The sequence below is a fragment of the Rhinocladiella mackenziei genome, assembly GCF_000835555.1.
Source record: "Rhinocladiella mackenziei CBS 650.93 unplaced genomic scaffold supercont1.3, whole genome shotgun sequence".
NCBI classification, from domain to species: domain Eukaryota; kingdom Fungi; phylum Ascomycota; class Eurotiomycetes; order Chaetothyriales; family Herpotrichiellaceae; genus Rhinocladiella; species Rhinocladiella mackenziei.
This window is the reverse complement of record NW_013550602.1, coordinates 1,895,817-1,923,608: the sequence shown is the minus strand read 5'-3', so window position 1 is coordinate 1,923,608 and position 27,792 is coordinate 1,895,817. Positions and strand designations below refer to the sequence as shown.

At 50.3% G+C, this 27,792-nt stretch overlaps 9 protein-coding genes across 9 annotated transcripts; 6 read left to right on the top strand and 3 right to left on the bottom strand.

Annotated features, from left to right (window-relative positions):
- Positions 1-326: 326 nt before the first annotated feature.
- Positions 327-923, top strand: Z518_04221 (uncharacterized protein; the record flags this gene model as incomplete). Its single annotated transcript, XM_013417928.1, has 3 exons — positions 327-499; positions 621-792; positions 861-923. 3 exons carry the CDS (start codon positions 327-329, stop codon positions 921-923), a joined length of 408 nt encoding a protein of 135 aa, XP_013273382.1.
- Positions 924-1,354: 431 nt separating this feature from the next.
- Z518_04220 (uncharacterized protein) lies at positions 1,355-3,832 on the bottom strand (the record flags this gene model as incomplete). Its single annotated transcript, XM_013417927.1, has 1 exon — positions 1,355-3,832. The coding sequence occupies one exon, from the start codon at positions 3,830-3,832 to the stop codon at positions 1,355-1,357; it is 2,478 nt and encodes an 825-aa protein (XP_013273381.1).
- Positions 3,833-4,680: 848 nt separating this feature from the next.
- Z518_04219 (uncharacterized protein) lies at positions 4,681-7,143 on the top strand (the record flags this gene model as incomplete). Its single annotated transcript, XM_013417926.1, has 2 exons — positions 4,681-6,891; positions 6,997-7,143. The coding sequence occupies 2 exons, from the start codon at positions 4,681-4,683 to the stop codon at positions 7,141-7,143; spliced, it is 2,358 nt and encodes a 785-aa protein (XP_013273380.1).
- A 6,669-nt stretch (positions 7,144-13,812) lies between these two features.
- Positions 13,813-14,922, top strand: Z518_04218 (uncharacterized protein; the record flags this gene model as incomplete). Its single annotated transcript, XM_013417925.1, has 3 exons — positions 13,813-13,890; positions 14,095-14,158; positions 14,306-14,922. 3 exons carry the CDS (start codon positions 13,813-13,815, stop codon positions 14,920-14,922), a joined length of 759 nt encoding a protein of 252 aa, XP_013273379.1.
- Positions 14,923-15,681: 759 nt separating this feature from the next.
- Z518_04217 (uncharacterized protein) lies at positions 15,682-16,567 on the top strand (the record flags this gene model as incomplete). The annotated part of the gene is made up of 2 exons (XM_013417924.1): positions 15,682-15,783; positions 15,839-16,567. 2 exons carry the CDS (start codon positions 15,682-15,684, stop codon positions 16,565-16,567), a joined length of 831 nt encoding a protein of 276 aa, XP_013273378.1.
- Positions 16,568-17,080: 513 nt separating this feature from the next.
- Z518_04216 (uncharacterized protein) lies at positions 17,081-18,499 on the top strand (the record flags this gene model as incomplete). Its single annotated transcript, XM_013417923.1, has 1 exon — positions 17,081-18,499. The coding sequence occupies one exon, from the start codon at positions 17,081-17,083 to the stop codon at positions 18,497-18,499; it is 1,419 nt and encodes a 472-aa protein (XP_013273377.1).
- Positions 18,500-19,461: 962 nt separating this feature from the next.
- Z518_04215 (uncharacterized protein) lies at positions 19,462-20,664 on the top strand (the record flags this gene model as incomplete). Its single annotated transcript, XM_013417922.1, has 1 exon — positions 19,462-20,664. The coding sequence occupies one exon, from the start codon at positions 19,462-19,464 to the stop codon at positions 20,662-20,664; it is 1,203 nt and encodes a 400-aa protein (XP_013273376.1).
- Positions 20,665-24,179: 3,515 nt separating this feature from the next.
- Z518_04214 (uncharacterized protein) lies at positions 24,180-25,641 on the bottom strand (the record flags this gene model as incomplete). The annotated part of the gene is made up of 4 exons (XM_013417921.1): positions 24,180-24,463; positions 24,534-24,789; positions 24,850-25,307; positions 25,371-25,641. The coding sequence occupies 4 exons, from the start codon at positions 25,639-25,641 to the stop codon at positions 24,180-24,182; spliced, it is 1,269 nt and encodes a 422-aa protein (XP_013273375.1).
- Positions 25,642-26,207: 566 nt separating this feature from the next.
- Positions 26,208-27,619, bottom strand: Z518_04213 (uncharacterized protein; the record flags this gene model as incomplete). The annotated part of the gene is made up of 3 exons (XM_013417920.1): positions 26,208-26,272; positions 26,325-27,539; positions 27,592-27,619. 3 exons carry the CDS (start codon positions 27,617-27,619, stop codon positions 26,208-26,210), a joined length of 1,308 nt encoding a protein of 435 aa, XP_013273374.1.
- Between the last annotated feature and the right edge of the window lie 173 nt (positions 27,620-27,792).

The window sequence follows — 27,792 nt, the reverse complement described above, 5'->3', positions numbered from 1 at the left end:
GGAATGTGGTACATGCTCAGCGTGTCCGGTTTGTCGCTGGAGCGGACGACATCAAGACTCTGGCTGAGCAGATGGGGGCTAGAAGCCTAGCTGTAGGGAGCTCCGGGTGAAATCCACGTGGAAGCTATCAAGGATGTTGGGATGGATATCATGGAGAGAATAATTCTTACCAAGGTGTTAGAGTGGCTGCAACATCTTTGAACAAGCTAGACGAAAGGAAAGAACGAATTCGGGTACCATGGCCGTGGTAGACGCGCTGCAGGACATTGGAGTCCACGTGATCATATACGCCAAGGCCAATGAGGAACTGCAATAAGTTTGCAAACATGCGCATGCTTCGAGATCCATCTTTTTCCTCTCCGTTAATTCGAAAGTTGCCCAACTCGCTTGCTATGGCGCAGTTCCGAGCGAAGAAGCTCGACCTCGGCGGCTTTATCAATATCAAAATCATCCGCGACCACACCAAGCGGAAGGTCTACGAGCGATTTGAGCCTCAAAGGTACGCAGAGCAGCACTTTGCCATGCTTTCATGATGGATCAACGGAGGAAAGAGAGAGGCACAAGAGAAAGTGGATAAGATCAAACAAGGGCATCAGCTAATATATCTCGTGCACGTCCAGACAAGCACTTCGTTACATTATCCGCAACACATCTTTGCCGCAGCGAATGCGGACACAGGCTCAGTTAGAACTGGCGCAAATGCACTGCTACACGCGACGGACGCAGATCAAAAACCGATGTGTGATGGGTGGTTTAGCGAGAGGTGTCTTCCGAGCGTTTAGGATGGGTCGTGTGAGTGCCTGAAAAGCCCCTTCACATTCAATCCTCAAGGAAGCTAACCATTTGGCGTCCCTCTGTAGTTCCAATTCCGTATGAATGCATTGGAAGGCAACTTGCCTGGTGTCAAGAAAGCGAGCTGGTGAAACTGTACCAAAAATTTACAAGAGCATTGGGTCGGCCCGGTATGAGGCTTTGCATGCGACGGCGGCGGTGCCGGCTGCTATCAACCATCATATGTTATAGACGAGATATGGGGAAAAGGATGGAAATTAAAAAAAAAAAAAAAAAAAAATCCAAGAACATTTTTCAGAGGATCAGAAGGTTTATTGCACAGTATTGTGTTTTGAAGATGACCTCTTGAATGCTCAAGTTTTATCTGTCTCCTATATCAGTTACTGCCAAGCTCTCGACTTGAGCATGATGACTGAATGATTTCTGGACGTACTCGGGTTGCACAATCTATTGCAGTGGATTCAAGTTCATTTTCCATGGCTGCAGAAGATCTCCTTCGCGAATGCCAGCGCCAACTAATTCTCCCAAGCTGAAACCGATCAGTCACCGCTTTGTATCGAAATTACCACTTTCCATCCCATGAGTCCCATCCATTCTGGGGGGGGCCATCCGGTTCTTCGTCGTTCACATTCGGGCCTAGCTTCAATCTCTCGGCGATTGCGACAATTTCCCCATCTCGTTGTCTCAGGGGTGATGCGTTGGAGTCCGCAGAGGCCAATATCGCTGCCTCAAAAACGTCCAGATCTTCCTTGTTGCGTGTTCCAGGAGTCCCATTGTTGGTCAGAACGGCACTCTCACTTGCTTGCACATCTGACTTCGAAAGTGGAGGAGGTGGTCGCTTTTCACATTCCCCCGGTCCTTCTGGTTGACCGACATCGTGAGATGTGGGCTGCGCGGTACTCCATTCCATGTCAGGAAATTGTTTTGCGCGTACATTCTCTACCTTTGGATGCTCATCGTCCTCCAGTCTGGCTTTCACGGTCATGGCAATCAAGGCCTCCAGGGTGTATCGGGCATCATTGCCGCTATTGTGCAGAAAATAGCATCGGAGACCAAGGTCGACAAGGATTGAACCCAGGTTGCGATTTTGGGTCTCTTTCTTGAGAACTCTGTACAGAGGAGCAGTATCCAGAGCTTCAACGATGGAAGCCAACGTTTTGGCATGACCTTCCCCAGGTCCCATCATCTCCATGGCAGCAATGGGGTAGGTGGCACGAGACGGTGTAAAGATCTGACTTCCTAGGACTTTCAAATAGTCCAGATCACCTCGAATGTCGTGTCCCACCAGAATGATGTTGCGCTCTCGGGGTCCAAGTTGGGGTTCTTCAGGGTTCTGTCGATCTGGGATCGGGAGGATACCTTCCATGACGCTGGTCACTGCCGCCCTGTTTGCTGCTTCGTACTCTTCTTTATTCGTTGGTCCATTTTTTACCCCTCCCGAGTCGAGAGAGTGTTCTTTTGGAACGGCACCATCCGCGGTTGGATTGGCCGGCTCCGTACTCCATGGATCTTCCAAACCAGCATGCTTGTATTTCACCGAGAAGGGCCATTCAAAACAGCTGTCCACCATTGCAGCCGCCTGGCTGATGTCGACGAACTCTGAACGACCGAATTGAAAGGCATCTGGATTGCCAATGCAAAAGTCTTTGTTGATCAAGTGCTGTCTTCCCTTGATTCGGAAATGTCGTGAGCGGATTTGGTTGATCCAGTTTCTACCACCTGGACCAGGAGGAATTTGGACGAGGTCCAGTGTGTCGAGAGTACTGACGCCAACCTCAGTAATGATGTTGTGAGCTCTCTCATATGCTTCGACATCGATCGAAATGATGACGGGCTCCTTTTCCGGAGGAAATGGCGCGATATCGTGGACATTCAATGGGTCAAGGACGATGTGAGCTTTGTTGAGCTGCGGTAGACGAAATTCTCCCTGCTCGGTCCAGGATCGGTTCGGATCTGGAGGCTCAATGTTGCCAGATTTAGGACGTAGGCCTAAGTATCTCTGTGCTCTTCTCAATTGCTTGTACCAATCTTGAATAGATAGCAGGCGATCGTCCTCTTTCTTCTTCTTGGCCACAGCGCCTTTTCTCCTATTGGCTGCGAGTACAGTTCGACATTTCTCCTTGAAATCATCAAATTTTTGTTGGACGTCAGGCACCGCGTCTGGAGGACATTCTCCATGATCCATCGGTGTTGGCGGAATCGAGGCTTGAAGATCTCCGACTTCTGATCGAGATCGAGAGGTGCCCAGAAACGTTGGCTGAGGGGTGCCATCATCATAGAAGGTGAGAGTGAATGGGAATTTCGGCACTGACACAGCGATCTGGAACGTCTGACCAATCTCGTGGATGAGTTGTTCGGCTTGTGCATACGGAATCAGAAGGATGGGTTTGCCGCCGAGCGTGTAGGGTGGCTCGAGGTAGTAGCTGCGGCGTATATTAGTATACAAGTCACCGGACACGGGAAGCACATTTGCGAAAGAGTACGCCACGTACAGGTCCCAGGTTCTGTCATAGAACTTGTTGGCCGCAAAGAAATGTCTTGACACTCGATCATGGCTGTCGTTCATATATTTGTATGGAAACTTGGCCGCGAGAGTGAACAGACAGAAACGGCCTGTGACTGGGTGGCCTTTTGTATTTGAGGTAGGGAGATGATCATCACTTTCAGACACTCTGCTTTGCAGCATATTGTCATTTGTCTCGTATTTTGACGATTTTTTCCCATTCGCGACATATTCAAGTGGACCTTGTTCTTGTTTCGCCGGGATCTTCATTGACGGTTTCTGTTTGAAAGCCGACACATAGTCGTCGTCGTCGTCATCAGAGCTGGTGAGGCAGTCGACATTTCGTGGAGGTTGTGGTCGGGATTTGACCTGTCGGGGATACTGCGCAATTGATGTCAGTCTCCTTGGATTTTGGTCCATAGCTTTCTTCTGATCGAGCTCCATTTCGGAAAAGTGAGGTTGACCAGGTATTGGAAGAGATGGGCGAGGCTGATTAGCAAACAATTGACCGAGACGGTCGCGAGGTGTTGTCTCCATGTTGGTGGGATGCTGAACTGGACTTGTCTGATGACGAAAGAGGTCTTTGAGACCTTTCTTAGCTCGTCTGAAGAAATTCAATGAGAGTTGCACGGCGGCATGAAAACAGATTTTGGGCTTGAAGGAAACCGTAGTGGGAAATGCTCCGGCTGACCCTCTGAGGCTTCCTGCACGCCGCCTCGATAAAAATCAAGGCATTGAGAGAGAGGCGTTATCGTGGTGAAGGAAAATACGAGGACTAACAGCTGAGGAATTGCGGACAATAAATAGAAAGAGGGTAGCGGGTAAAATGAGGTAGTAAAGTGAAAATATAATGGTGAATATCAAACCCTCAGTAGGGAGCTAGTGAAATGAGAAGGGAGTTGACCAGACCGATCTTGCTGCAGTTAACAGAGACCCGGGAGAGCAACCAAAATGTTGAGATGTTCCTCACTGTCATAAGTCGTAGGATGGTGTCGACGCTCTATTGTAATTTATCTTTCCAAAAATCGTGGTGTTACTTGGGGATTATTTGGGCAGAAGACATGAAAGTTTCCTGATGATGAAAAAGGGGCCGTCATTGGTGGAGATCGGAAAATACTGCCGCTTCTCACCGCCTACCCTTGATGCGGCACAAATGGCCATCGCGTTCAAAAGCGCAGAAGCAGGGTATGATCACCATGCCACACGACCACGCCAGGAAATCCTCATCCGTACAAAGAGTCCAACAACTCTGTTTCTCGATGTTCGAAGTCTCCTGATCAAAATCCTGCCGAACCCAATCATTTCGCCTTCGGCACCTTCGCCTCGTCCACTAGCCTTACCCAACTCCCTCCCCATGGGTTGCCGACGATAAATAATCTGCCTCCATGACCACGATGGCAGGAATAGCCAGTGATTGCGCAGTCAATCCCGATGCACAGGCAGCCGTCACGGATTTCCTCGATTATACCGAATATCTTCCTTCTGACCTCATTCGATCTCTCACCCTAATCCGTGGCCTGGACGAAACGTACCTGAGCAACTCCGACGCTCTGAACAACCTCACTAAACTCTATGGCTCACTTCCTTCTTTTCCACCAGCGGCTCGTCCGAACGCCTCAGAACTTCGAGCCGGGATTTCAAACCACCTAGATCAGGCCTTAAACGCTCGAGAATCGGCCTACGCCGAAGCCTGTCGACTCTTCGATGTGGCCGATCGACATCAGAATAGGTTGAAGAGCATAATAACGAAATTGAATGCGATTCCGAAGCCACCTTCACGCGATCCGACTCCCCAACCTCCGGCGTCCACACAAGTCAAGCGCTCTCGAAGCGGACGGAAGCTCGAAAATGGTATGTCCACAAGACTAACTCTCAATCCTCCTCGTGGAAGTGCTGTCGCCACCGCAATACTGAAGAGACCTCGTGGCCGACGTGTGACTGTCCCTGGAGAGGTCATGCCACCCTATGACCCGGATTCGCCTATTGCGAGTACAGAGGTGTCAGATTGGGAATCCCCCCCGCCTTCTCCCCCCCGCCCGGTGCTCAAGCTCAAACAACCAAAACCCCCGGCACCGGTCCCACAGCCGAAGGAAAGGGCGCAATCCGTGGGTGAGAAGTCTCGCTCGGCCCGAGAGACGACCGAACCGTACCACAAACCTAGCCCTCCACCTGAAGATGCGGAGATCGGGAGCAAATACAAACCGTGGACCCATTTGACGGAATATGAGATGTACAAACTGAGGAAGAAGATGAAAAAGAACCATACTTGGGAACCCAGTGATGTTATGATCCGACGGGAGTTGGCTGACCGTGGGCGGGGATGGGACAACTATTATCGAGCCAAAGCCGAAGCCCAGGCCAACGGGACTTCATTCATCGACATCAACAGCGTCGACAAAGTGATCCCCAAAACTGAGAAAATCGACAGGGAGAAGATTGAGTCTATGGAAACCCCAGAGAAATCAGAGCACGCGGAGGTGGGCAAATCCGACGAATCTACACAGGAGCCGGACAGGGAAGAGAAATCAGAGTCTACCCCGATACCCAGCGTGGGACCTACTCCCGGGACGACGCCTATTCCCAAACCCAAGCCCGTGAAGAAAACGGAAGCGAAGAAAGAGAAGAAACCAGACCCAGCACGATCCCGAGCAGCACTTGCGGCTCAGGAGGCGGAACTGGCAGCCCGACGACTAGGGGACATAGGCTCAAAATTCCGCACTCTGTTCACAACCCCTTTTGCTTCAGCACTTGCGTCATTAAGTCGAAGTGCCAGTACGCCGACCGCTAACCGAACAGCGAATACAGGGAAGAAAGTATCAGAGAAAACCTCCAAGAAGAGGAAAGCAGAAGACACGCCCACTTCATCTACCTCACCGTCTGTAGAGCCAGATCCAGCGGCACGAAAGAAACAGAAGACAGCACCGAAGCCATCTCCACTTGCCGCCAGTCCGGTCTCGATGCCTGTATCTGGTTCACCCTCTGCGAGCAGTGAGCCGCCGGTTACCAGTGCAGGAACCATTAAAATTCCCCTCAAACTCACAGTCTCGACAACGGAGCCGCCGACGTCGAAAGACCCTACTCCAGCTCCGACAACCCGAGCTGCAAGTGTCCAACGCAATTCAGTGGCCCCCAAAACAGAATCAACTCCACCTGTTTCCTCACGTCCACCATCACGTCGTTCGGCCGCCGCATCTGTCGAACCCCAACCTACACGGTCCAGTAGGCGCACATCCATGACTCCGTCTGTCGCTGGCCAGAAGCCTACTCCGGCAGAGCCGAGTCCCAAATCCGTCGCTACTGCAGCAAGTCGACGGAGCAAACGAGACGCGCCAGGGACGGTGATGCAGTCGAGTCAGGATGGTGGGGCGGCTGTCAGTGTTAGTCAACGCAAGACCAAGCCGGCAAAGCAACAGAAGGCGACGACCAAAGCTGCAGCTTTGGCCGTGGCCGCCGCCGCAGAGACAGGAGCTGCATTGCCCCAAATTCGCATCGATGTCGATGGACGTCAGGAGATTGTGGACCCCGATGAAGAGAGATACTGCCTCTGTGGGGATGTTAGCTGGGGAGAGATGATTTGCTGTGAGTTGGATGAGAAGGTATGTTGCTCGACCACCCCATCTTTCGCGGAGAGGCCTCTCTCTTCCTTGCCACGTCCCCCTCTACTTCCTGTCTTACAAATACTAAATCCAACATCTCTACAGTGCGACTTTGGCCAATGGTTTCACATGGAATGTGTCTCGCTAGCGGAACTTCCCCCACGTACCGTCAAATGGTATTGTCCGGGCGACAGAAAGAAATACCACAAGGGTGAGCAGACTAATGGACTTGTGGGTAGGGGAATCAAGTAAAGCTGGGTTGATTGTCTGATCAGACTGGAGGAAGCGAGTTGAGCTGTGATGGCATGGGCGATGCTTGCGTGTATGCAAATGGCACAGCGAATCAAGACATCCCCAGTGTCAGAGAATGCTTGGTAGCCAATCACGAGTATTATCGCTAGGATATGGATTTGCACTGCATATGAGAGATCCAAGTATGCCATTACATGGCATTGTGATCTGTCGGCAGTGGTCTGAACGGTGTCAGTGGGGGTGACTTCAGCTGCCAGTATGAGTATCCTCCAAGTGAGGAAATGAATTAAATTCCAAGATCACTTCAGGATCTTGCAAATAAGAGCCAGAAGCGCCCGTGTAAATTACGGTAGGATTTTATGGTCGCCAGAGAACCTTTTCGCCACAGCCAAATGCACAAGGTCGGATCAGATGGAGGACCGTAGCGTAAAGCACTCTATGCAGGAAATTTGATCGAGCAGTACCCGCAATAGAACTATTACCATGGGAGAGAAGCTCCCAGGCCAAAAGTATAACAAAGGGATGGACAATTAGAGCTGAGCTCTGGCAAGGAGACGGGGACTTCAGAAGACAAGGCTGAATCAAACCTTATTAAGCAAACCTTGCCCAGCCTGGACAATATCGACACCACATCATCTCGAACGTAGAGGTGCAATTTCCCACCCAAAACTTCGAACAAACCAGTTGTTGGCAACGGAAAGAAACGAGATGAGAACGCGCAATTAATGGCTCATGACTTGACTCGGGCAACAGGTAAAGTCAAGGGCATATTGCTTGGGGCAACAATGAGCAGATATCCACATCCCCATTACTAAAACCCTTTACATCCGGAGGAATGAGCGCCGAAGCCTGGGTCCTGGTGATGGAACCTTACCGGGAAAATGGCAGGCTCGAACATCGAAGATGAGGTGTGTCAAATCCCCCAGAAGATGTATCTTGACAGCAAATCTGTCGTGGTCAAGTACTTACAGCACATTGATTATCCAAGTCAATTGCGGTTGTACCGTAACCAAATACTATTGTCCAGTCGCGTCAATAGAAACAGCTGCTAAGTAAGTCTTCCGAGACCCGGATTTGATAGACCAGACGGAAATCGAAACCATAACCCAGGTGCCCGGTCAAAAGCCAAACTCGCTAAATGTCTTTTCGGATAAAGGAGGAGTATTTGCCGGAGGAAAATGATCAGAGCCTTGCTCCATTTCGTGCCGGAACCGCTTGAGGCGAGATGCGTAATTGATGCTAAAGCAGTTTTGGCGAAGTGGCGGGATGCAGGGTCAAAGTGAGAATGGACATTTCTATTTCCCCAGCGATTTGAAGCGCGGTGACCATGGCTGATGGCGCATCCGTCTGCCGGGAAGTGGAAACTTTGGGGGAGCGCTGAAGGTATAGGGCCCGGGACCACTTTTGGGGAGGTAGGCAGATAATTTCCGAGACCAAGGCGGTGGAATTGATGGATCAGGACCCAGGGAACACATGGTCGACTACTTGTAAACTTTGATGCTTAGCAGTCCCCCGGGCCTGCCAAGGCAGCAGTTCTTGTGGAGCGAGGGACGCGGAAGTCTATGCCCCTGCCCCCCCGTCTGTTTGATCAAACCTTTTCATCCTGAATCCCTTTTTTGGGTCGCTTCCCCGAAATGTGATACTGGCTTTTTGACAATGCAGGACTGGTTAGAGTTTATTGGATCTGCGAGGATGGTTGACGGCTAGAGCTTGTTGACGAGAATGCCCACACCATATCCCGTGACGAGACATTGATGCCAGTAATTCGGGAGCGGTTGATGTCTGAAAACAGAAATGCTTCCTTTTGATTTTGATTTTTGGAGGGCGCGAGAAAGTGTGTGCTGGAACCGGGGGTATGACCCTGTGGCGCCGGGTTGGGTTCAACTGCGCCAGGGACAAGATGGTAAGGGTCCGTGGGGTGTGGAAATCCGTTTTCCCGCCACATGGCTGATCATCTCTCAATCTCGACAAGGGAGCTATTACCTTAGTAAGTACGTACTAAGCCGACCGGGATGCAATGCAACCGCTCACCGTCGCATTGAGGTGTGATGAGTGAATGCGCGGCAAATGGGGAAAAGTTGGAAACTCGGAAGTTGGGTGGGTGATATGCGAAACATGTCACAACGATCTTTTGAGAAGGCTGACGCGAAAGGAGATTGTGCGACATTTCTTTTGATTTGTTGACTCGGTGACTTCGATGTCTCGTTTGGCCTTCCAGATCGATGCTGGTTGTGAAATGGGAGGGAGAACCTTGGCGTGGATCTGGGTGGGCTTTGCTTGATGGCAGCCGCAGCCTTAACCAATGGAGATGAGAAGGGCCTCGTTGGCCCCATCTTGGTTACAGAGTACGCAAGCACACGGACTAAGGACTTGACTCGCGACTATTTGACTCGTTCGTCCACCCGACTCGAAGCGCAATAATGATGGATCCCATATATGTTTGTCAGACGGCGGGTGGAAGAGAAGAGGCATCTACCGGATTTCTAGCTACATTCTAGCCGGCCCAAAAAAACCCACCGGGCGGCCGGGGAAAGGAAGTTGCAATTTTTTGGCAGACAGGCTGATTGTGCCTTTGCCTAAATAGCATTGGGCGCAAACCAGGTATATGAGGGAAGCCCAAGTCGGTTGGATAATCCCGGATAAGGAGGATTGCACTTGTCTCTCATGGTGGCAAGCCCTGAGTTGAAACTGAATCAAAAATAAAATGCTGACTAGGGGTGTTGCTAAGCTAGATATGTGATATAGTGAGATGTTGTATTGCTGGGAATACGAAGCAGCGAGAGTGATGACCGAGGAGCGGAAGTGGAATCGCATGCGAGAGAATCGCGGCTTGCTGTCTGCAGCCTGCTACAGTAGGGCACTTTGTTTGACTGCGTAGTCACATCTACTACTATCTTCTCCGTACGCCATCCGAGATACCCAACGGCCCAATTTGTTTTATCAGAAGGTTAGCGTTCAACAGTGACATCCCGCCTTGACCCATTGTCCGGTACTTGCTTCTGGCTCGCTAACCGAACTTCGGGTTTCTCTCCTCCGAACACATCTTTTTCCTGCACAGCAGCGAGCTTGCAATTGACATCAGGACGTACTTCGGTGACAGGTGTCTAATGTCAATGACCTGTCAAAAGAACCGATCACAACCAATTGCCAGTTGAGCAAGGACAAGTTGGACAGATTTGGGACAGCTTCCAAGAGATGGAGATTTTGGATCGACACTTGTGCCTGTGGATACAAGGAACATTTGCGGACGCTTAGGCAGGTACCAGCGGCGGACCCGGTCAACTAAGAGACGGAAGATCGATTATGAACGCGAGACTAGAGACAAGCCAAGAAGGACAGGCCAAAGGGGTCTTGCACGCGAGGATCCTGCTGATGAATCATGATACGGTAACGAAGGATTCAGATTTAAGAGGGTGCCAGGTGACTGGTACCAGGCGCCGGCCCATGCATGCCCGGATGCCTTGACATGCATGTCGAAAGGTGGCCAGGGGCGAAATGTGCTTCTCGGGAAATGGTTTGCTGAATTGAGATATGAGGGAGACCAATTGCCTGCAAGTAGTCCAGGCCCCCCATTGAGGATTTTATTTTGCTGGCCCTGGTGTTTCTTCTTGTGCAGGCAAATCGCCAAAATGAACAGTTGGGGATGACTGAAGGTTCCATTGGATGTTTTGTCGTGTCTGTGAATTCTCTGCCGCCGCCAACTTACAGAATATGCTGTCTTCAACTGGCATTTGACTGACAGCTTGACACTTCTGAGACCGACATCCCTTCTCATTCTCACTCATATTTCTCCATTTTCAGCTATCGACGCGTCGGCTCGTCTCCTTCTAGTTTCTCGATTAGCCCGCCCTGCGCGGTTCTCTGGATGCTGGCCTAACGGCCATGTCAAACCCCCTGGCCCCTGACCGCACGTCCTTGACGCTGGCCCTCGTTTACTCTTCCTCTTCCCCCTTCTCCCTTCTCGGGTCACACAATCCACCATCAGTCCTACTTCGGAAACCGTTCAGATGCGTCATTAGCTGTCTGTTGGCTCAAATCGAACTAGAAATTTTAGCGCCAAAACAACATTGGGACCACCAAACACTCTGGAAATACTTAGCCTCGGAACCCACTATCCATTATCCACCAGCCGTGGCTGGATCCAGGGCATCGCTGTTTGAGAATCCTCGACCCGTGCCTGATGTGTCGTTGGCGCGCCCCATAGAAACGTTCCAGCATAACCCATCGACCTCATTAGCCCATCGGCTCACAACTCGGTGAGCAGGGCTTCAACGCACAAGTCGTTTCCTCAGGCTTTCTGGCTCATCTAAAACTGCGGAAACTCCTCCCTGGCTTCCCGTCACAACCACCCAGGGAGACAGACACGGTGCTACTGCACAATACCCGTCGTCCCCCTTGCGACTTGGCCCAGACTAAAAACACCGCAACTCGAGTTCCATCCCTCGCCCTTGGGAACATTTTTAGCCTCCGAAGGCTCATTAGACTTGCCATTCAGGCCCCACCATCCGCCTTTTGGCTTCTGGCATCTGGCACCAACTCGTTCCCACTTGCCCAGGGAGTGAGGGAGCCTTGTGGCTTGTCATCCCCAAAAGAAATCCTCTTGGAAACGCGCCCTGAAATCCGAGGTCCCAAAAGGGGGCAGAAACGCTAAAAACGTCGTAGCAGCCGCTGCCGTCCACCATGCCTCAACTCCCATTATAACCATCAGATTTCCCTTCCAGGGTTTGTCTGTTACATCTCTCATCTCCTCTCCACGTTCTTTGTCTTATTCATAGTATTTTACTTGTCTTGCTTGTTTGTTGCTTGCTACCAAACAAAATCCCGGCCTAGACCCCTTGTTCACGAATTTTCATCTTGGAACATTCGTCACTCGAAAATTCACTGCCAGATACATCGCCAAAAACCCCCCCCCTTTCATTCCAACCCGGCCGCGAATAAAATTTGGCCGCAAATCACCCTCAGCCGAAATTCGACAGAGACTTACCTGTACCGTAAATCCCGGCGGCCTTCCAAGACCTGTCTTGTTTGACCCAGACATCACCGGCTTTAGATCCTCGGTGACAGTGCAGGGAACTCAAATTCTCAACGCGACTCTTTTCCTGCTCTCGCATTCTTGACTCGTTCCAAACTCTTGCAGAGCTTCAAGACCGACAGTCAGCGACACATCTTTTGTACAACATCCGTTGATCTTTCAACTCCTATTGGACGAGTGACAAAATAGTCTACGGACTACCATATTACATCGTGAGTCAGCCTATGCCGTAGCCTATATAGCCCTACGCCCCCCTTTCTCCGGGGAGCCATTTTCAGCAGTAACCTCCGTTCTAACGCCCTTCGAATGCAGACACAATGACTTCTTCTTCTTCCACTCCTTGCGATATGGGACGTGGTGGTTACGACACTACCGGTGTTCCCAAGCCGAAGCCGCCTGCGAAATAACGTCTCGACGTTAATCATCTCAACATACCACGCGTCCTCGAACCTTTCGATAGCCGAAATTCAGTTCTTCTGCCGGTCGACTCCAGTCTCAACCTTGCGCTTGAGCCATCAAACAAAATTGGCTTTCCTGCATCGAGTTTCCACAATCCTCGACAGCACGCGGCGCGAGCCCCCTCTTCATGACCGAGCAATGTTTGATCTCAACCAAGACTTTAATCCCCCTATCTGCTTTTCGACTACCCTGTACAAGTATTCTCACAAGATTTGAGCGTTCTGGGTGACACCTTTTATTTTTATTTTTTTTTTTTTTGAGGCATGCACGGCGCAACGTCTCTCGGGAATTCCACCAGCACGACCATTCCTGTACAACCAACTTGTGTATCAAAAAAGTCCATTTATTCCGGCGTTTGAAGATAGACGGGTATGGGAGGCTGGGAAAAAAAACATCCATGAGGACATTTTGCTGAATAGATTGCATGACTCAGGTCAAATTTCTTTTGGGAGTTCTTTCGGGGATCATGAAGGCGATGGTCTATGGCATCAGCGGACTCGCGGTCCAAAAAGATGGTTGCCTAGACGCAACGGTGTTTTAGACGGATTGGGCTTGTTCGAACAACAGGCTTTGAGGCCAGGCCTTGAGTCATCGACGAAGTGACTCATTTCTTGTGTGACCTAGCATGAAATCAAATAATATCATCAGTCAAATCACGACATGGTCGCTATATCGTTTCCAGTCCATCAATTCAGGCAGGCAGCCCGCACACTGACCTTGAGACAAAGGGAGATAATGCATCAATCATGAAGGAAAGTAGCACGAGGCTTTGGGTGTAAGGGGTTGCAGACAAAAGGGTCGGAGGATGTTGGGCCCATGGGCTGTAGTGTTGATCAGATTGCGCTATGCTGTTTCGAGGTCTGTATACTGCGCAATGTTGCAGCTCAAACAGCAGTAGATTCGTCACTGCAACCAAGACTTTGCTCCAACTGAATCTCCATCTTCCTTTGCGCCATCAAACCACCTCTCACCATTTCCCTTACACATCCTCATCCGCAAGCGAATCCGCCCCAACCACCTCCAACGATATTGAACCTTCGAATCTACCACGGATCAGTTGATTGTTTTTGGCATTCCGTCTCCTGTTCTCTCAATAACGCCTCCTTGAGAGCCACAACCTTTACTCCTTCCTTCCTCCTTCTCACCCTACGAACTGGACAATACTGCCACAAAAGAGCATGGCCGACACATCCTCAGCACCCAAACCTAGCAGCAGTGTCAAGCTTGTACTGCTGGGAGAAGCAGCCGTTGGAAAGGTGGGTTGCACACTCGCGTTACCCAGTTCAATAGTTACTTCCAGACCTGCCACAACTTTGACAGTCTGGTCGTTGAGACTGGGTGGTGACACCGGTCAAAACGGCAATACTTTATCCTTGCGTCAGCTGAAGAGCTTTCATTAAAAGAAGGGACTGTTAATTTAGTAAGACGAGGAAAGAGATCATCGCTGACGGATTGAGCAGTCATCTCTAGTGCTGCGGTTTGTTAATAATGACTTCCAAGAGAATAAGGAGCCTACTATTGGCGGTACGTCAGGTCCTCCAAGCCCATTTTCCCTCGTCCTCGCAAAAGCCCCGACACCAATCTACACTGCTACGTCCATGATCTTGGATCCCGCAACCAGGACGAGCTGAATTCCAGTCAAGTTCCGGATTCACGCTGACATCTTATTAGCCGCCTTCCTGACCCAGAAAATCTCCCTCCCCAACCGAATCATCAAGTTCGAAATATGGGATACTGCCGGTCAAGAGCGATTCGCTTCACTGGCACCCATGTACTATCGCAATGCTCAAGCCGCCCTCGTCGTGTATGACCTGACCAAGCCGACCTCCTTGACAAAGGCCAAGCACTGGGTTGCAGAACTCCAGAGACAGGCTTCACCAGGTATTGTCATTGCGTTGGTCGGTAACAAGTTGGACCTGTGCGCTGAATCTTCCGGCGATGGCCCTGAGGCTACTGAATCTACTGTAGAAAATCAAGAGGGTGAACCTGGGGAAGCCGAACCTACGGATGACGGGGACGCACGGAAAATCTCAACACGAGAAGCCAAGTCATACGCCGAGGAGGAGAGCTTACTTTTCTTCGAGACATCGGCGAAGACCGGCGCCAACGTTGCGGATGTATTCTCGGCCATTGCCAACGCGATTCCGGAAACTTCATTGAAGGGAACTAGAGGAGCCAGTGGTGGTGGGACACAGGCGGCATTGTCAGGAGCGGCGAATCGCGCGGAGGAAGCAAGGGTGAACCTTGCCGACCGCGCGAAGCAAAAAAGTGATAACTGTGCTTGTTGATTCAATTTGGTTGGGGCTCGGGTATGGTGGCATGGCGAGCGCCGAATTCAGACTCGATGACGACTTCTTGGTCTACAGCCGTATGAAGTAGAATGTCAAGAAAGAATGGGAAAGGAGACAAGCGGAAGCATGGACAGAGCAAGAGGAGAAATATCCTGAACGTGGCAACCTGCTGGTGTACGGCACAAGGATGGCTTTGGGAATGGATTATAGCGAATATTATTTTCTTTCCTCTCTTTTTCCCCCTGTTTTTTGATCGACGCAGTTGTTTCGGTGCCCAAATCATGTCTGAGACCATGTTTTCAAATCAAGAGGGCAAATGATTTGTCGGTCTCTTCCTCTGTTCAAGAAATCGGAAATCTTGGGCGGAAGCGCTCCCCCGGCCTGCAGCGTTGGGTCTCAGGCGGCTGGAGGAGGATCTGTCTGACAAGTAGTTTCTTCGTCGCTGTTTATGTCGAGGTCGGTCAATTGGGATTGCAATTTCGAAAGTATGACAGCACTATTTTTTCCCCGGAGTGACATCATACCTTAGCATACTCTCGTGAGACGAAACTCGAAAATATATTTTGTCTCGGGGGTAGATTTCTTTTTCGCGGGCACCCGTGTGCAAAACGTTTTGCGTCATTCTCATGACCGCATGGCTCGTTAAATTCTACTCTCCCTTCCACGTTCCAGAGACTACGACCTCATCTTTGCCCATCACCGAAAACCATACTGACACTGGACAAGCGCCTTATCTTCCTGTGGTCTCCACTCAGTATGGCCGACCGAGTGAAGCAAGTCGCTGCTGAAGAAGCCGAGAGGGTCACGTTAATGAGCAAAGACGCCTTGAAGTCTCGCGCATACCTGTATCCTCTGAAGGTTATTTCTTGTTACGTCGCTGGAGGTGGTCCATCTACTGACGAATGCCCGATAGGGTATCTTCTACTTCCTTACTCACAAAGACCTCTGGCGACCGTTGACGTCCAAGTTGGCACCCACCATTACCCTCAGCATTGGGATCACGACATTTATGTTCGTCGTTGCGTATATTCCTCAAGCTGCTGTCATGGCTTTCACATCCGGACCCGTTGCAGCTATCTCTGCGGCTTTGCTCACCTTCAGCGAGAGCTCGACTCTCATCAACCTCCTATCGAGAACTTTCCTCATCGAGGATGCTCTTATCGACACCTTTGACGGAACCCTCCTCTCGCGAGATTGCACAAATCTTGTTGAAGAAGGCAGACAGATCAAGACGGGCGGCGATAGCATTGCTCGGTTAGGGAAACTGCTCAAGAGACCGTTTGCTACATTCACACCTCATGCTATCATCAGATACATGCTGTATCTGCCTCTCAACTTCATCCCCGTCGTTGGAACGGTACTCTTCATCATCCTCCAAGGTAAACGAGCAGGTCCAGCCGCCCATTCGAGGTATTTTCAACTCAAAGAATGGTCCCAAAGGCAGCGAGAGATCCACATTGATGAACACCGAGGGGGCTACACGTCTTTCGGTGTTGCCGCATTTCTTTTGGAAATGATACCATTCGCGAACCTCGTGTTCGCTTTCACCAACGCAGTAGGCGCAGCGCTCTGGGCAGCCGATTTTGAATGGAATGCAACAACGTCCCCGAGGGTGCGCGAATTGGCAAAGAAGGCCCAATGATGATTGCTTTCAAGTCACAGGCATCTGTCTCGGTCAGGAGGCTGAGCGATTGAATGCTCCACAGAAGACTTTAAACACCAGCCAGACTGGATTCTTGGACGCCCTAGACATGAATTCGCATGACCCGAAATTATCCAGAAACATGATGGAGAATTGACTCAATTAGTATACTTGGTATTCCCAACGCCAGTGGTGAGTTCGCAATCACCGGAGTCATTCACTTCTGCTCATGACGATTAGGAAATATTAATCAAATTCTGCCGCAACTGTTTATATCGTCCTCGCTGGAACCGCAGCCTCCTGCGCTCAAACTCTCCGAACCACAACACGCATCCATCTTCTACCTCGCTCAACTCATACAGTAAACAATTCAATTCTGCACAGCCGTTCCTTCATAAGGCATTATTCTCTCCCGTCAGTCTATTTGCGGCTGGGTCGGTCATCAGATACAAATCGCAAGGTGAGCACAATCATCGTCTGGCCCTGAACATACGCTCACTCATTCAGCCCACCATGAATACTTATCGAACTTCGTGGAGCTTGATGCTCATGTTCTATGTCTTGCTGTCTCTCCTGAGCCTTTCGGCAAGTCGTCCTCATGGCTACAGTTACTACCACCGTGTCCTTGCAGGCCGAGGCAGCCCAACAGGAATCACCAAGGATCGGATTCCGGCTAATGCCAAAGTCACACCGCTCACGGCACCTGCTACACCCTGTTCGGGTTCCCACTGCACTACCGCGACTCCTTTGCCCGAAAGTCTCCCCTGTGATGCTGCGAATGGTACTACCTTTGGACATCTTCCTGGGGGCGCGAACTATACTCTGATCTGTGACATCGACTTTCCGGCTCAAAACATCTATCCATTCATTCTGGCAGGCTCGTTTCATAATTGTTTGGCACAATGCGAATCCTACAATCAGAAGAGTCATCCTTTTACCCATTGCGCCGGCTTCGTTTTCGCTCCGGATCGCGTCCACGACGCAGACGACTGCTACCTGAAATCATCCCTGAATGATCCGATCTATCCGGCAACCCTTCACTTGGTGGGCGGTACGGTCATGCCTCCAGCGACAAGCTACCCTTATTCGCCATCAATGCCCAATTCATACCTTGCGCCTCGTTCTGAGAGGGACGCGTCGCCATCGGTGCCCACCGCCGGAGACTTCAGAGTTCCTGGTAGCTCAACCGACAAGCGCACAAAGCAGTATGTTAGCCACGTTCCAGCAACACCACAAAAGCTTGCCAGCAATGTTCTTGTTCCTGGAATCGACACAGCTCTCACCACAAAACATCTAGTCGCAGGAGATGCCGACATTTGGAGGGAAGGTAATATACCCCGGGATCTTGATCTTGCCAGCATGAAAGCTGTACGACAGGTGTCTAAAGATGGTGGAAAGGGCGGCACAATTGACGGCATTCATCTCTCCGTGTTGTGCGATACCGCCAATTTCCGGAGTGATCGCACTAGTCAAGTGATCAGTTCCGTCTCCATCTTCGTTGCAACAGACGTTGGAATGAATGCTCTCTACGGAAAACCACTCGATCTCATTGATAACCTCGACGAATGGCAAGACGATGTCGACCAAACGCGAGGTTTTGCACCAATGACTCCTGGAGAGGAATTTTTACACATGGCGCTTTCTGGAAATGGCTATCGCAGTGCTGTCTGGTCGGTGTCTTCGCTTGTCCCGCTTAACGCGTCTCATGTTCTTCTGTACCCAGCGCTTGTCTACGATGTTGTCGATACGAATATTCCAGAAGGCAGGCCTCCACGACCTTGGCAACTCTATCTTGCTAGTCTCTGTCGATCCTCCTCATGGCCCAGTGGCCGACCGAGTCGTCGGGCAGCTTTGCAACCGGGATCAAAGTCACATGCGGCACTTGGGGTGGAATCTGTTCATGAGGGAGCTGTCTGGATCGGGGGGAAATGATGGCAAGATCTATCTTCTCGGCAAGACCGACCCAGAGAAAGGTTCATATGCTGAGAATATTGTGAGGACCAATGCTATGAAGAGAAAGTATTGGCCAAGATTGGTTTACCAGCAGGATACATCTATGCCGGCGGTATGCATGCAGGATACTTTGGCGAGGATGATATCACTAATAGGGATGGAAGATGTTGATTACTTGGACTGAACGTACCGGGAAAGATGATGCGACACCAGAATCCGCATATGTGCAATTCAACCAGGAGTGAATCTGATTTACGAGGACATGCCAACACGGGGAAAGTCATATATGGACACGAAATGATGCATGATGCATCTGGATATGAGAATGAGTCCGATCGTTACCACTTGCAACGAATTAACAAGCACGAGAGATTCATAACTCACGAGAAGCGTCATATCGAAAATGGAGAACAGAATATCGCCTGGCTATTGTGTTTGACCCCCTATAGAAGTACGTCCGATCAATCACGAACGTGTCCAATGAGACTCTCGAGGACATCTTCCCATTTCCCCGACTTCCACGTCTCCATCGGAAATCCACATTCATCGATATCCTTGATATAACTAGTCCATATGTCCTTGGGCTGTCAGTTCTGTATGATACATCCCTGTTCCCCACGTCCACTTCCCCGCGCCTAGACGCAACAGCGCCACCACGTCTTTGCTGTATTTGAGGGGTAAGCACGCGGCAAACGACATCAGCATGTGTGGAATCAGACCGAAGCACGGCAGTCACGTTGCTCGTGTGAGATATATAGAGAGAATGCCGTTCTGGATCACCACTACTTTCTATCGATTCAATCAGACGAGCGCCGTTTATCAGAACTGATCGGGAGATCGCCGGATTGTATTCAGGCCAGTCGTTCATAAGAAAAGGGTCAGATACAGTGTCACCGCCTGCCGTGGATCTTCATTGATCTGTCAGACAGCTGTCGTTCAGAATGTCCGCAACGGAAACCGTCCCTCCTGAGTCAGCACAGGCTGGATCATTCCCGTTGGCAGCACAGATCCCCTTGAAGGATTTCAATCTACCAGAATTTCCTCCAGAGGCCTCACATCTGAGAGAACTCACCCTCACGGCGGACATCAAGCTCGATGAATATCAGAACCTGGTTCAGTCCAAGCCGCCCGATGCCATCGTCACCCAGCCACCCCTACCCAATCTGCCACCGTCCATCACCTCATTGACGTTGGAATTGTTCGGTCTAGGATTTCCAGGCAACCCTCCGTTCTTGACCAGACTTTCCCGGATGCTCCCGCACTTGAGGAGCTTAACACTGTTCAGCTGCCTCATCGACGGCCTGGATGAAGCCTCCCGAAAAGATGCGGAGAATTTCTTTGAAAACTTGCCATTGCTTCAAGAGTTGCATATCATTGACTCTTTCGCACGACCCGGCTTTTTCAAGACTCTCGGTGGGCTCTTCGACGCTCGATCCAAAGAAGGTGACGGGAAGGGCATCAAAGTGGTCGATATCAGCTACACGTTTCGCGGACATGAGGACAGCGATTTCTTGGCTCGAGTGCAGGGCGAGGAATTAGCTGGACTGATTGTCAAAGGCATCGTGGGCGCCAGTTTTGACTTCGTGCCATCTGTCGGGGATGATCTGGCAGAGGCGCCGGAGGGTCAAGACGGGAAAAAAGAGAAGGAGAAAATGCCCCAGGGAATCTTGCCATTCGCAAGTGATGGACGGGCACCGGCGGCGGTGAAGAAGAGGTTTGAAAACCTGAGCTTGGACGGACAGCTGGGCTCGGTGAAGGTGTTGAACCTGGGTATGTGGTCTCTCCGACCGGTTGAGGTTGGAGAGGTGGTCTATGCGTGTGCGGGAGGTGGTGAGGCCGGACTGGTTGATCTTACCGTCAGTGTGCTATTGGAAGATAACTGGGTCGATGAGTTGATCAAAGGACTGGGTTACAAGGGCGGTGGAGGAGCCCTGGAAGGTATCGAGATCATTGGAGTGCCGGATAAAGCAAACGAAGAGGATGAAGATTGGAAATCAGGGCTCGCCGTGATGAAGAAGGAAGAAGTCGAAAAATTAGGCGAGGCATGTCCGAGGCTGGGCAAGTTCGGCATGAGTATTCTTAAGGTCAAGAGCGCGCCGAATGTGCTGTTTATGAAGGAACAAGGTTCTTGGACTCCAAGATAAAGGGGTTGGACAAGCTGATTGACTGGTGGAATGGTATAAATATTTTTGGTTCTTTTTTTTTTTTTTTAAAAAAAAAAGGGGGTATTTTGAAGGCATTGTCTCGAACTGCCAAAGGGTGAACCATCCCTGTTTCCTGAAGCTGGGAAGTTTACCCATTTCCGATTTCGTTAACTCTGGCTAAGCGCCTTGTTCCCTGGGGTATTCAGTCAGCTCCAAAGCATGTTACTAATGTTTACTACTGCCGTCCTCGGATGTCTCAATTGCATCACCATAAGCTTCTGAACAGTGAATATGAAGGTCTTCTCTGATGTAGACTTTGAAGAGCTGGAAAAGTTCCATCTGTACAAGGTCAATGGCTGAAGCGAGCGGTGCATGGTTGGCCGAACAATCCTGACATGTTGCATCGCATAGTGCTATGGCCTTTACTTCTGCATCTGAACTTTTATCTACCTCTCAGAGTATCATGTTCACCATTCACACAGCTCCTCGGAAAGAATTTTCTACGATGGCACTGCCGGGCCCAACCTGCCATTCTGAAGAACGTCGGACAGATCCTGTGGTGCTGAAATACCATGCCGATGGGGAAGATATGTTCCCTTTTCCGCGTACAAAGATGCGTCATTTCGTTACTTTCCAAGATCGCAAGGGCCATCATCTCTCTCGTGGGCCAGGCAAACATACGCACACGATGCAGCCAAGTCAGTAAGGAAGAGAGAAGGTCATTCCGAAACAGCAGTGAACAGCTGGTACGTGTCATCCCTCTTCCCTCTTATTTCGTTGGATTGTGACTGACCACCCCCACATCCAGACGCAAAGAACTCAAATCACATCTCGAAAAGGAAAGAAGTCTGGCAAGCCTTGGGCGATATGTACGGAGATGAACACGGTCATTTTCCCAGATTCAATAAAGTCAACACCCTATATCTGTCAGGAGACCATCCTTCCCACCCAGTTTTCAGCCAGCACCACCACCAGCAAGTATCGAAGGACTATCCATCCAGAAAATGCTATTCCACCCACTCTACGCCTCTCTCGCCCGGAAAAAGGACCACTCTATGAAACTACTCCATTTTCGTTCCTACCGCGGCCCACGGCACCACAGGTTCAGGCCCTCTTCTACACGTTCTAGAACATCTCCTTCCCAAGTTACCAACGATGCCTTCAAGCATCGCAATAGATGCTGATTGGTGCGGGACGACATATTACCCTTCTCAAACGGGGCTTTCTGGACGGAATTCCTTCCTTCACCGCAAAGGCGAAGTGTACAAGGCCATTGGCAAACTCCTCCAAGATGCGTCTGTCAGACATACGGACGAGGCACTGGTGGTAGTCGTCGGTGCAATTGTGATTGGTCCCAATTTCCTGACGTCGAGGTCACCAGAATGCACATTTGTGGTCTGGAGACGCTCATCAAGCAACGTGGACGTTTACCATCATTATTCTATTCCAGTGCCGCCATGGATCATCCCATGTGTTTTCTCGGATATGTCATGTCTGTACCGCTGACGGTGTCGAGTCAAGACGAGTTCGATTCCTGAAAGCAGAGTTTCTGACTGTTGTGAGTATACAACAAGCCAACCTATCACATCTATGCCTGTTATTCCTCCCTTCAGCACCTCTCATCATCATGTAAAGTTTTTAACGATAGCAGTGTCTTCGGCCAGCCCATTATCCTCGTCGTTTCTTACGTCCTCGCAACCCGGATACTGTCTGCACACTCATGCCCAGTCATCTATCCACCCATAGAATCTCCAGCTGAATCAAGTATTGTCGACTATCTCCGGATGACCGCCCATAAATCCCATCCTGCGGGGCACAGCAAGGCTCCGACAGCAGTAATGCTCACAGCTGGGCCTTGTATCCGTGACGGCAACGATTTGGGAACATGTGACCATAGGCTTTTCATCTTCGCCAGCTAAAATATATTGGCAGAGCACCGTCTTCCACCCTTCTCGATGTCAATTCGGCCCAACTGACTTGTCGCTGTTGATAGTTGGACACATCGATCCTTAGGCAGGTTCATCGCCTCTTCTCGGGGAGAGGCTTCCCAACAGAACCATGTTGTGTGGAACCTGAGGAACTTGGAGGCTGACCCGAAGACGACGTCGAGGCCGAAGAGCCTGATGAGCTACCTCCGTACTGCTTCGAGCATCCGCATTCGTAGAGGTCGTAAGTATTCCCGCAGAAGATGCATTTGCCCATCCTTGCAACGGGATTGGAACTGTGGGTGGAGATGGTTTTGAACAAGTCTTTTCGGCTACGTGATTGATATGATGTGCTCTTTGGCTTTCGGTCGTGGTATCGGATTTGTCAGTGGCTTTCTTGATTTCTGTATGTGAGAAAAGGGATTTCGAAAAGCGGAATATCGAATCCTCCTTTTCATATTCGTTGTCCATAATGTCACTGGACGGTATGTTCTCTCTCACCCTCGTTTTCCTTCTCACTGAGAGCGTCAAGGTGCGTTTGTTTGAAGTGACACCAGTCGTTCGCCATCTGGGAGAGGGACATGTTCATCGATACCGTAAAGTGTTCAATGGACGGTACACGAATCGCTCGATTCAAAATAATATATTGTGGCAAGCCGAAATTAAGAATGAGTCTTTCGGTGAGCGAAAGAACTGTTCTTTGAATGTGGAAAGACAGTGATGATCTTCCACACCACGCGGCGTACTTTGGCATGGCGACGTAAACAAATTCGTTCGACGAGTTTGACGGAAGATGGCAAGATTCTCCATGAACTTATGGAACGGTGCGCTCGGGAGACAGGACATTCGTTTGTACACAACGGTGGTGTGGAACGAGAAAGGGGCGGCTGGCGGTGTACAAGACCTACGAGACAATATGTCGCAGTCCAACCCATATTTTCACTATGTGTTCTTACTCTTCTGTTTGTCTCCCTTGAGTCACCTGCAAAGGTCGGCTGCCTTTCCAACGTCTCAACTTTCTTGAACAGAGCGTCGAAAAGGTCACATCCCACAGTCGCACCACTGGTGCTGGTTAGGCCCTCTTTCCACGCAAGTGAGCAGTTCTTCCTCTGCCATTGTGCAGGGCCCCAAAAAGGTTCAACATGAAACAAGAAATCTTCTCCAATGGGAGAAAGAAGGCCTGCACAAATGAGTCTCTGACACGGTTTCCTTTCATCGACGTACGGAAAAGCTACCATCCAGAGTGCAAAGCTCAAGCCCCGGTGATTTTGTTCTCGCGAAAAATGGTAATACTGCTTTGGGCCTCCCCTATTCCAGATTGGAGCTGTCCTGGAACTTTGATGCACCGGCGAAATATCTGGTCAAGGACGGTGGGCTGGCATGTTCTTGAATCCAGCCCCGGGGGGTTTCCATAGCGTGATGACTTGGGTTAAAAACCAAAAAGGTGGTGCAAGAGGAAAAAAGGCGCATAGCATTATGGTGAGTGTAGTGCTAGTCATAATGGCGACTTATCACCGAAACGTCCTGTTGTCCTCCCTCACAGAAACTAACAGTTATGGCTAGACCTAGGATTGATGCTAAGTTGAAACACTAGGTTCCTATCTTGATGTGAATCGCTGAGAGGACATTGACTTTGCCCGTAGCAACATCGAGGCCAAACATGGTGCCCATGAATATTCGGTACACGGTTTCCGGCTGGTATGAGGAGACTGAATGACCACCCTGGAAGACGCGTGAGAACGACAGGGTACCAGCTTGCCGGACGACACCGCCCATATAACTTGAGTTGGTGGTGATGGTTTCGTATCCCGAGGAGCGAAATCGTGCTGAATCGTTGTACTCGGCCGCTAGAGCGAGTGCTTCTCCACCAATCCCTAAGATGGGTCAGTATTGTTCCCATTACGTGTTTAGAGTCAAGACTGAGAGCGGATGGGGAGATTTTACTGTTGCAAACATAGTCTCCGTCGCCATGAACCAGCGCAACCTTTATTCCGCTGCTCAAGATGTAGTCCAGATCTGATATGTTTTGTTTGATCGGATCACCCGTCGAAAAGAGAGTTTCGGTGACAAGGTTGGAGCTAGGCGTAAAATTGAGAGGTACACCGAGATCCTCTCGCACCCAAGGCTGATTGAAGAAAGCATCTGGATAGGCTGGAGGCCAAGGGTCTGCAACCAAGTGCGACAGATCAAAAGAGCTCCTCTACCATTTCGTCAGCATATCCTCCCTCCAAAGACCGTAGAGTCCACTTGAATAGCTTACTCCTGTGGCCAGGTATGCTCCTTCCACATATGTCGCACACCATTGTGTACCCAAAGCGCAAATTTCAGTCACGGTCTCATTCCCGCCAGTGTAATCAGGGTCGAATTCGTTGCACAACGTCCGACACTGCGCGATCTGGTCTAGACACCCCCCCGTCTTGGTAAAATTGAGCATTGCCTCCTCGTAAATGACTTTCGGAATGAAAGAGACATTGTATGTGTTATTGTAGGCAATTTCGGGGTATGAACGGGCTTGAATGGCGAGATCCACGCATCCGTTGGTAATACCGAGTGTGTCGAGTTTGAGGTGATGGTATTTCTTCTTATCAAGATTTCCCGCCGCAAGTTTCACGTTTTGACGTTGGAAGAAGGCAAACACTGTTGTGGTGAAATACCCTGCATACTTCAAAACCAAATTAGCCCGCTGTGTTGAGAGAATGTTGAGTGGCAATCGGTGGACTGACAGAATTGCCCCCAGATGCTCAGGGGAAGTGGGCGGTCCAGGCTTGAGTCACTTCGTACAATATTTTGGCGGCATTCTGGCTGTCAGTGCGGTTCTTGCGACGTCTTGACTGCCGAATTTTCCTGGCCAGGATGTTGCGTTTCCGGGCCCAGCTTCCGGATATACATTCCCCGTCACAATTTCGACCAGGCCATCTTCGATCACGTCGTAGGAGAAGCCCACAAAGTTTGGCTGATCAATATACAGTATATTGACGTGGTTGTTGAAGCTCCACGGATTGATTTCTGTGCTGTTGTTGTCCGGTTGCGCGACACAAGGGCCTGATTCCATGGCCGCCAGCTAAGTGGATTGACAGCGGTGCTGATTTAGGTTCATGTCGCGCCGGGAAATACCAAAAGAAGGTCGAAATATTGAACGCATTGGATTCATTTGTGCCAAAGAATGAGAAGCACGTGCTAGGGATTCGAACATAACCGGCATACGCGGAGACGTGGGGAGTTGTTTCACAGACAGAAGTCTAAAAGTGCGTCAGTTTATCAGGCCCATCTCTTCCAATGGGTCTCGAAAGCCATACCCTCTTATAAGACAAAGAAATGTCCTCATCACTGATTACCTGAAATTCTCCTGGCGAAACTGAATTTGTCCAGATCGTCAACAGAAGTATTCTTGAGCTTCAAGATAAATACGACGCCGGTAAAGTCGAACAGCGAGCATACAAAATAAATAAAAGTTCAAGCTTCTCCATACTTTGCCAGTCAGGGTTAGACGAGCGAGGATTCGTTAGTATGGACGTGTGCCTGAGCAAGGCTGAAGTCCCCTTAAGCGACAGGCGAACCAGCCAATCAGCGTAAGGGCCGTTCTGGATTTGGTAAGGAACATGTTGTAGTTGTGTTCCTCTATAATTCTCGCACAGGTCGAAAAGCCTGAACACGGGCAGTGCTGTCTCGACTTAATTGCGTCGCTAAATACGGCGAGCCCGATCCTTGTAGTTTTTCAAAATTGGATCACCCCACCTAACATCGTTCCATTTCTCATGTATGCCTGCATGTCAATTTCCCGTTGGCGCATCCGAACAAGAAGCTTCATATAAGCACATCTCTTATCATCTGTGACATCGTTAGCTCGATTTACCGGGCCACTAACCAGGCCTTCCTCAGCCTCGATGACCAATGTGGCTACTTTGGCCGCAGCGAGACTCTCCCACGCGCTTTCTTTTCGATTGATCGAATGCAAGATGTCGAGGGCTTTTTGCCTCAGGAGTGGATCGCGGCATTTGATCGCGGTGAGGAACAGAGGCATGATGGGGCCGGTCTCGGGAATAGGTGTGAATGCGGGGCCTCGGTATGTCCAACTTGGAGCACCTCCCGGTGTTGTCCCAGATTCTGCTCCTTGGGGTTGAGAAGGCAGCTTCTCTCCCATCCTCACAATCTCTTGAAATTGGCTCATGTAGCCATCCCAGTCCGCTTCAGAAGGGTTTCCTAAGCACCTCACAAGGAACTGGGCCGACATGGCGTGCATGCGGAGTACCAGTCCTCCTGGAGACTCCTGAAGACGTATGTCCAGAGTATGAAAAGCTCGCCACCAGTTCTCAATGGCTTGGATACAGTCGGCTTGCCTTGAATACACGTCAACTAATGTTGGCGCAAAATTCGTGACCTCTTCAGATCGGGGAAGTTGGAGATGAAATATTTCGAAAATGTTGACCGTCCACATAACGTGCCGGATGATGTTGACGATGACATCTCTAGCTTTGGTGAGAGAGTCAAGGATTGGGACCATCTCTAAAGGCTCTGGCGGACTGGAGTCATATTTGTACGGCGAGGACTCGTCAGCAAAGACCATTGCTTGCATATCGAGGTGAGCAAGCATGTGGGATATTTCGCACAGGGCGCTCTTGTCGGAGTGGTCCGGCAACGAGTGGGAATGTTCCTTGAGAATATCCCGGCCACTCTGAAAGTGTACAGCAGCCGCAGAGTAGTTTCCAGCCACCGTTTCATATGTCGCGAAGAGAGTGCACGTAGTCAACACTCGCTCAAGGTGGTCGATTCCATTGTCTTTTCGATCCAAGAGGTGCTTGGCATGTTTGATGGCTAAGGTGTATTGCTCCTTGACTCGGTCGTTGGTTGCATTCTGGGCCTGTGACAATTCGTAAGTTTCGTGCATGCAACTCAGAGCCAATTGCAGGCTCTTGATGACACAGTTGGAGAATTGTCCGACTCCAGAAAACACTGTCGAAGAACTCCGTTAGGCCGCGTAAGGTTTGGTGTTGAAAGTAATCACAAGCACGAGCCTCTGCGGCTTGCTCCATAAGCCACTCGGGGAGGACTGCTATCGATGCTGTAGGGCTGCATTAGACTAGCTTTGGTAGCTTTGTCCTTGCGCGGCCTCTGAGTTATCGGCCAAGGGGGACTCGCCAGTGTCGTTTTGCTGGAGGCGCCCCCAGCACCGATGACGATTTCTTTCGAGAGACGGGGCCATCAA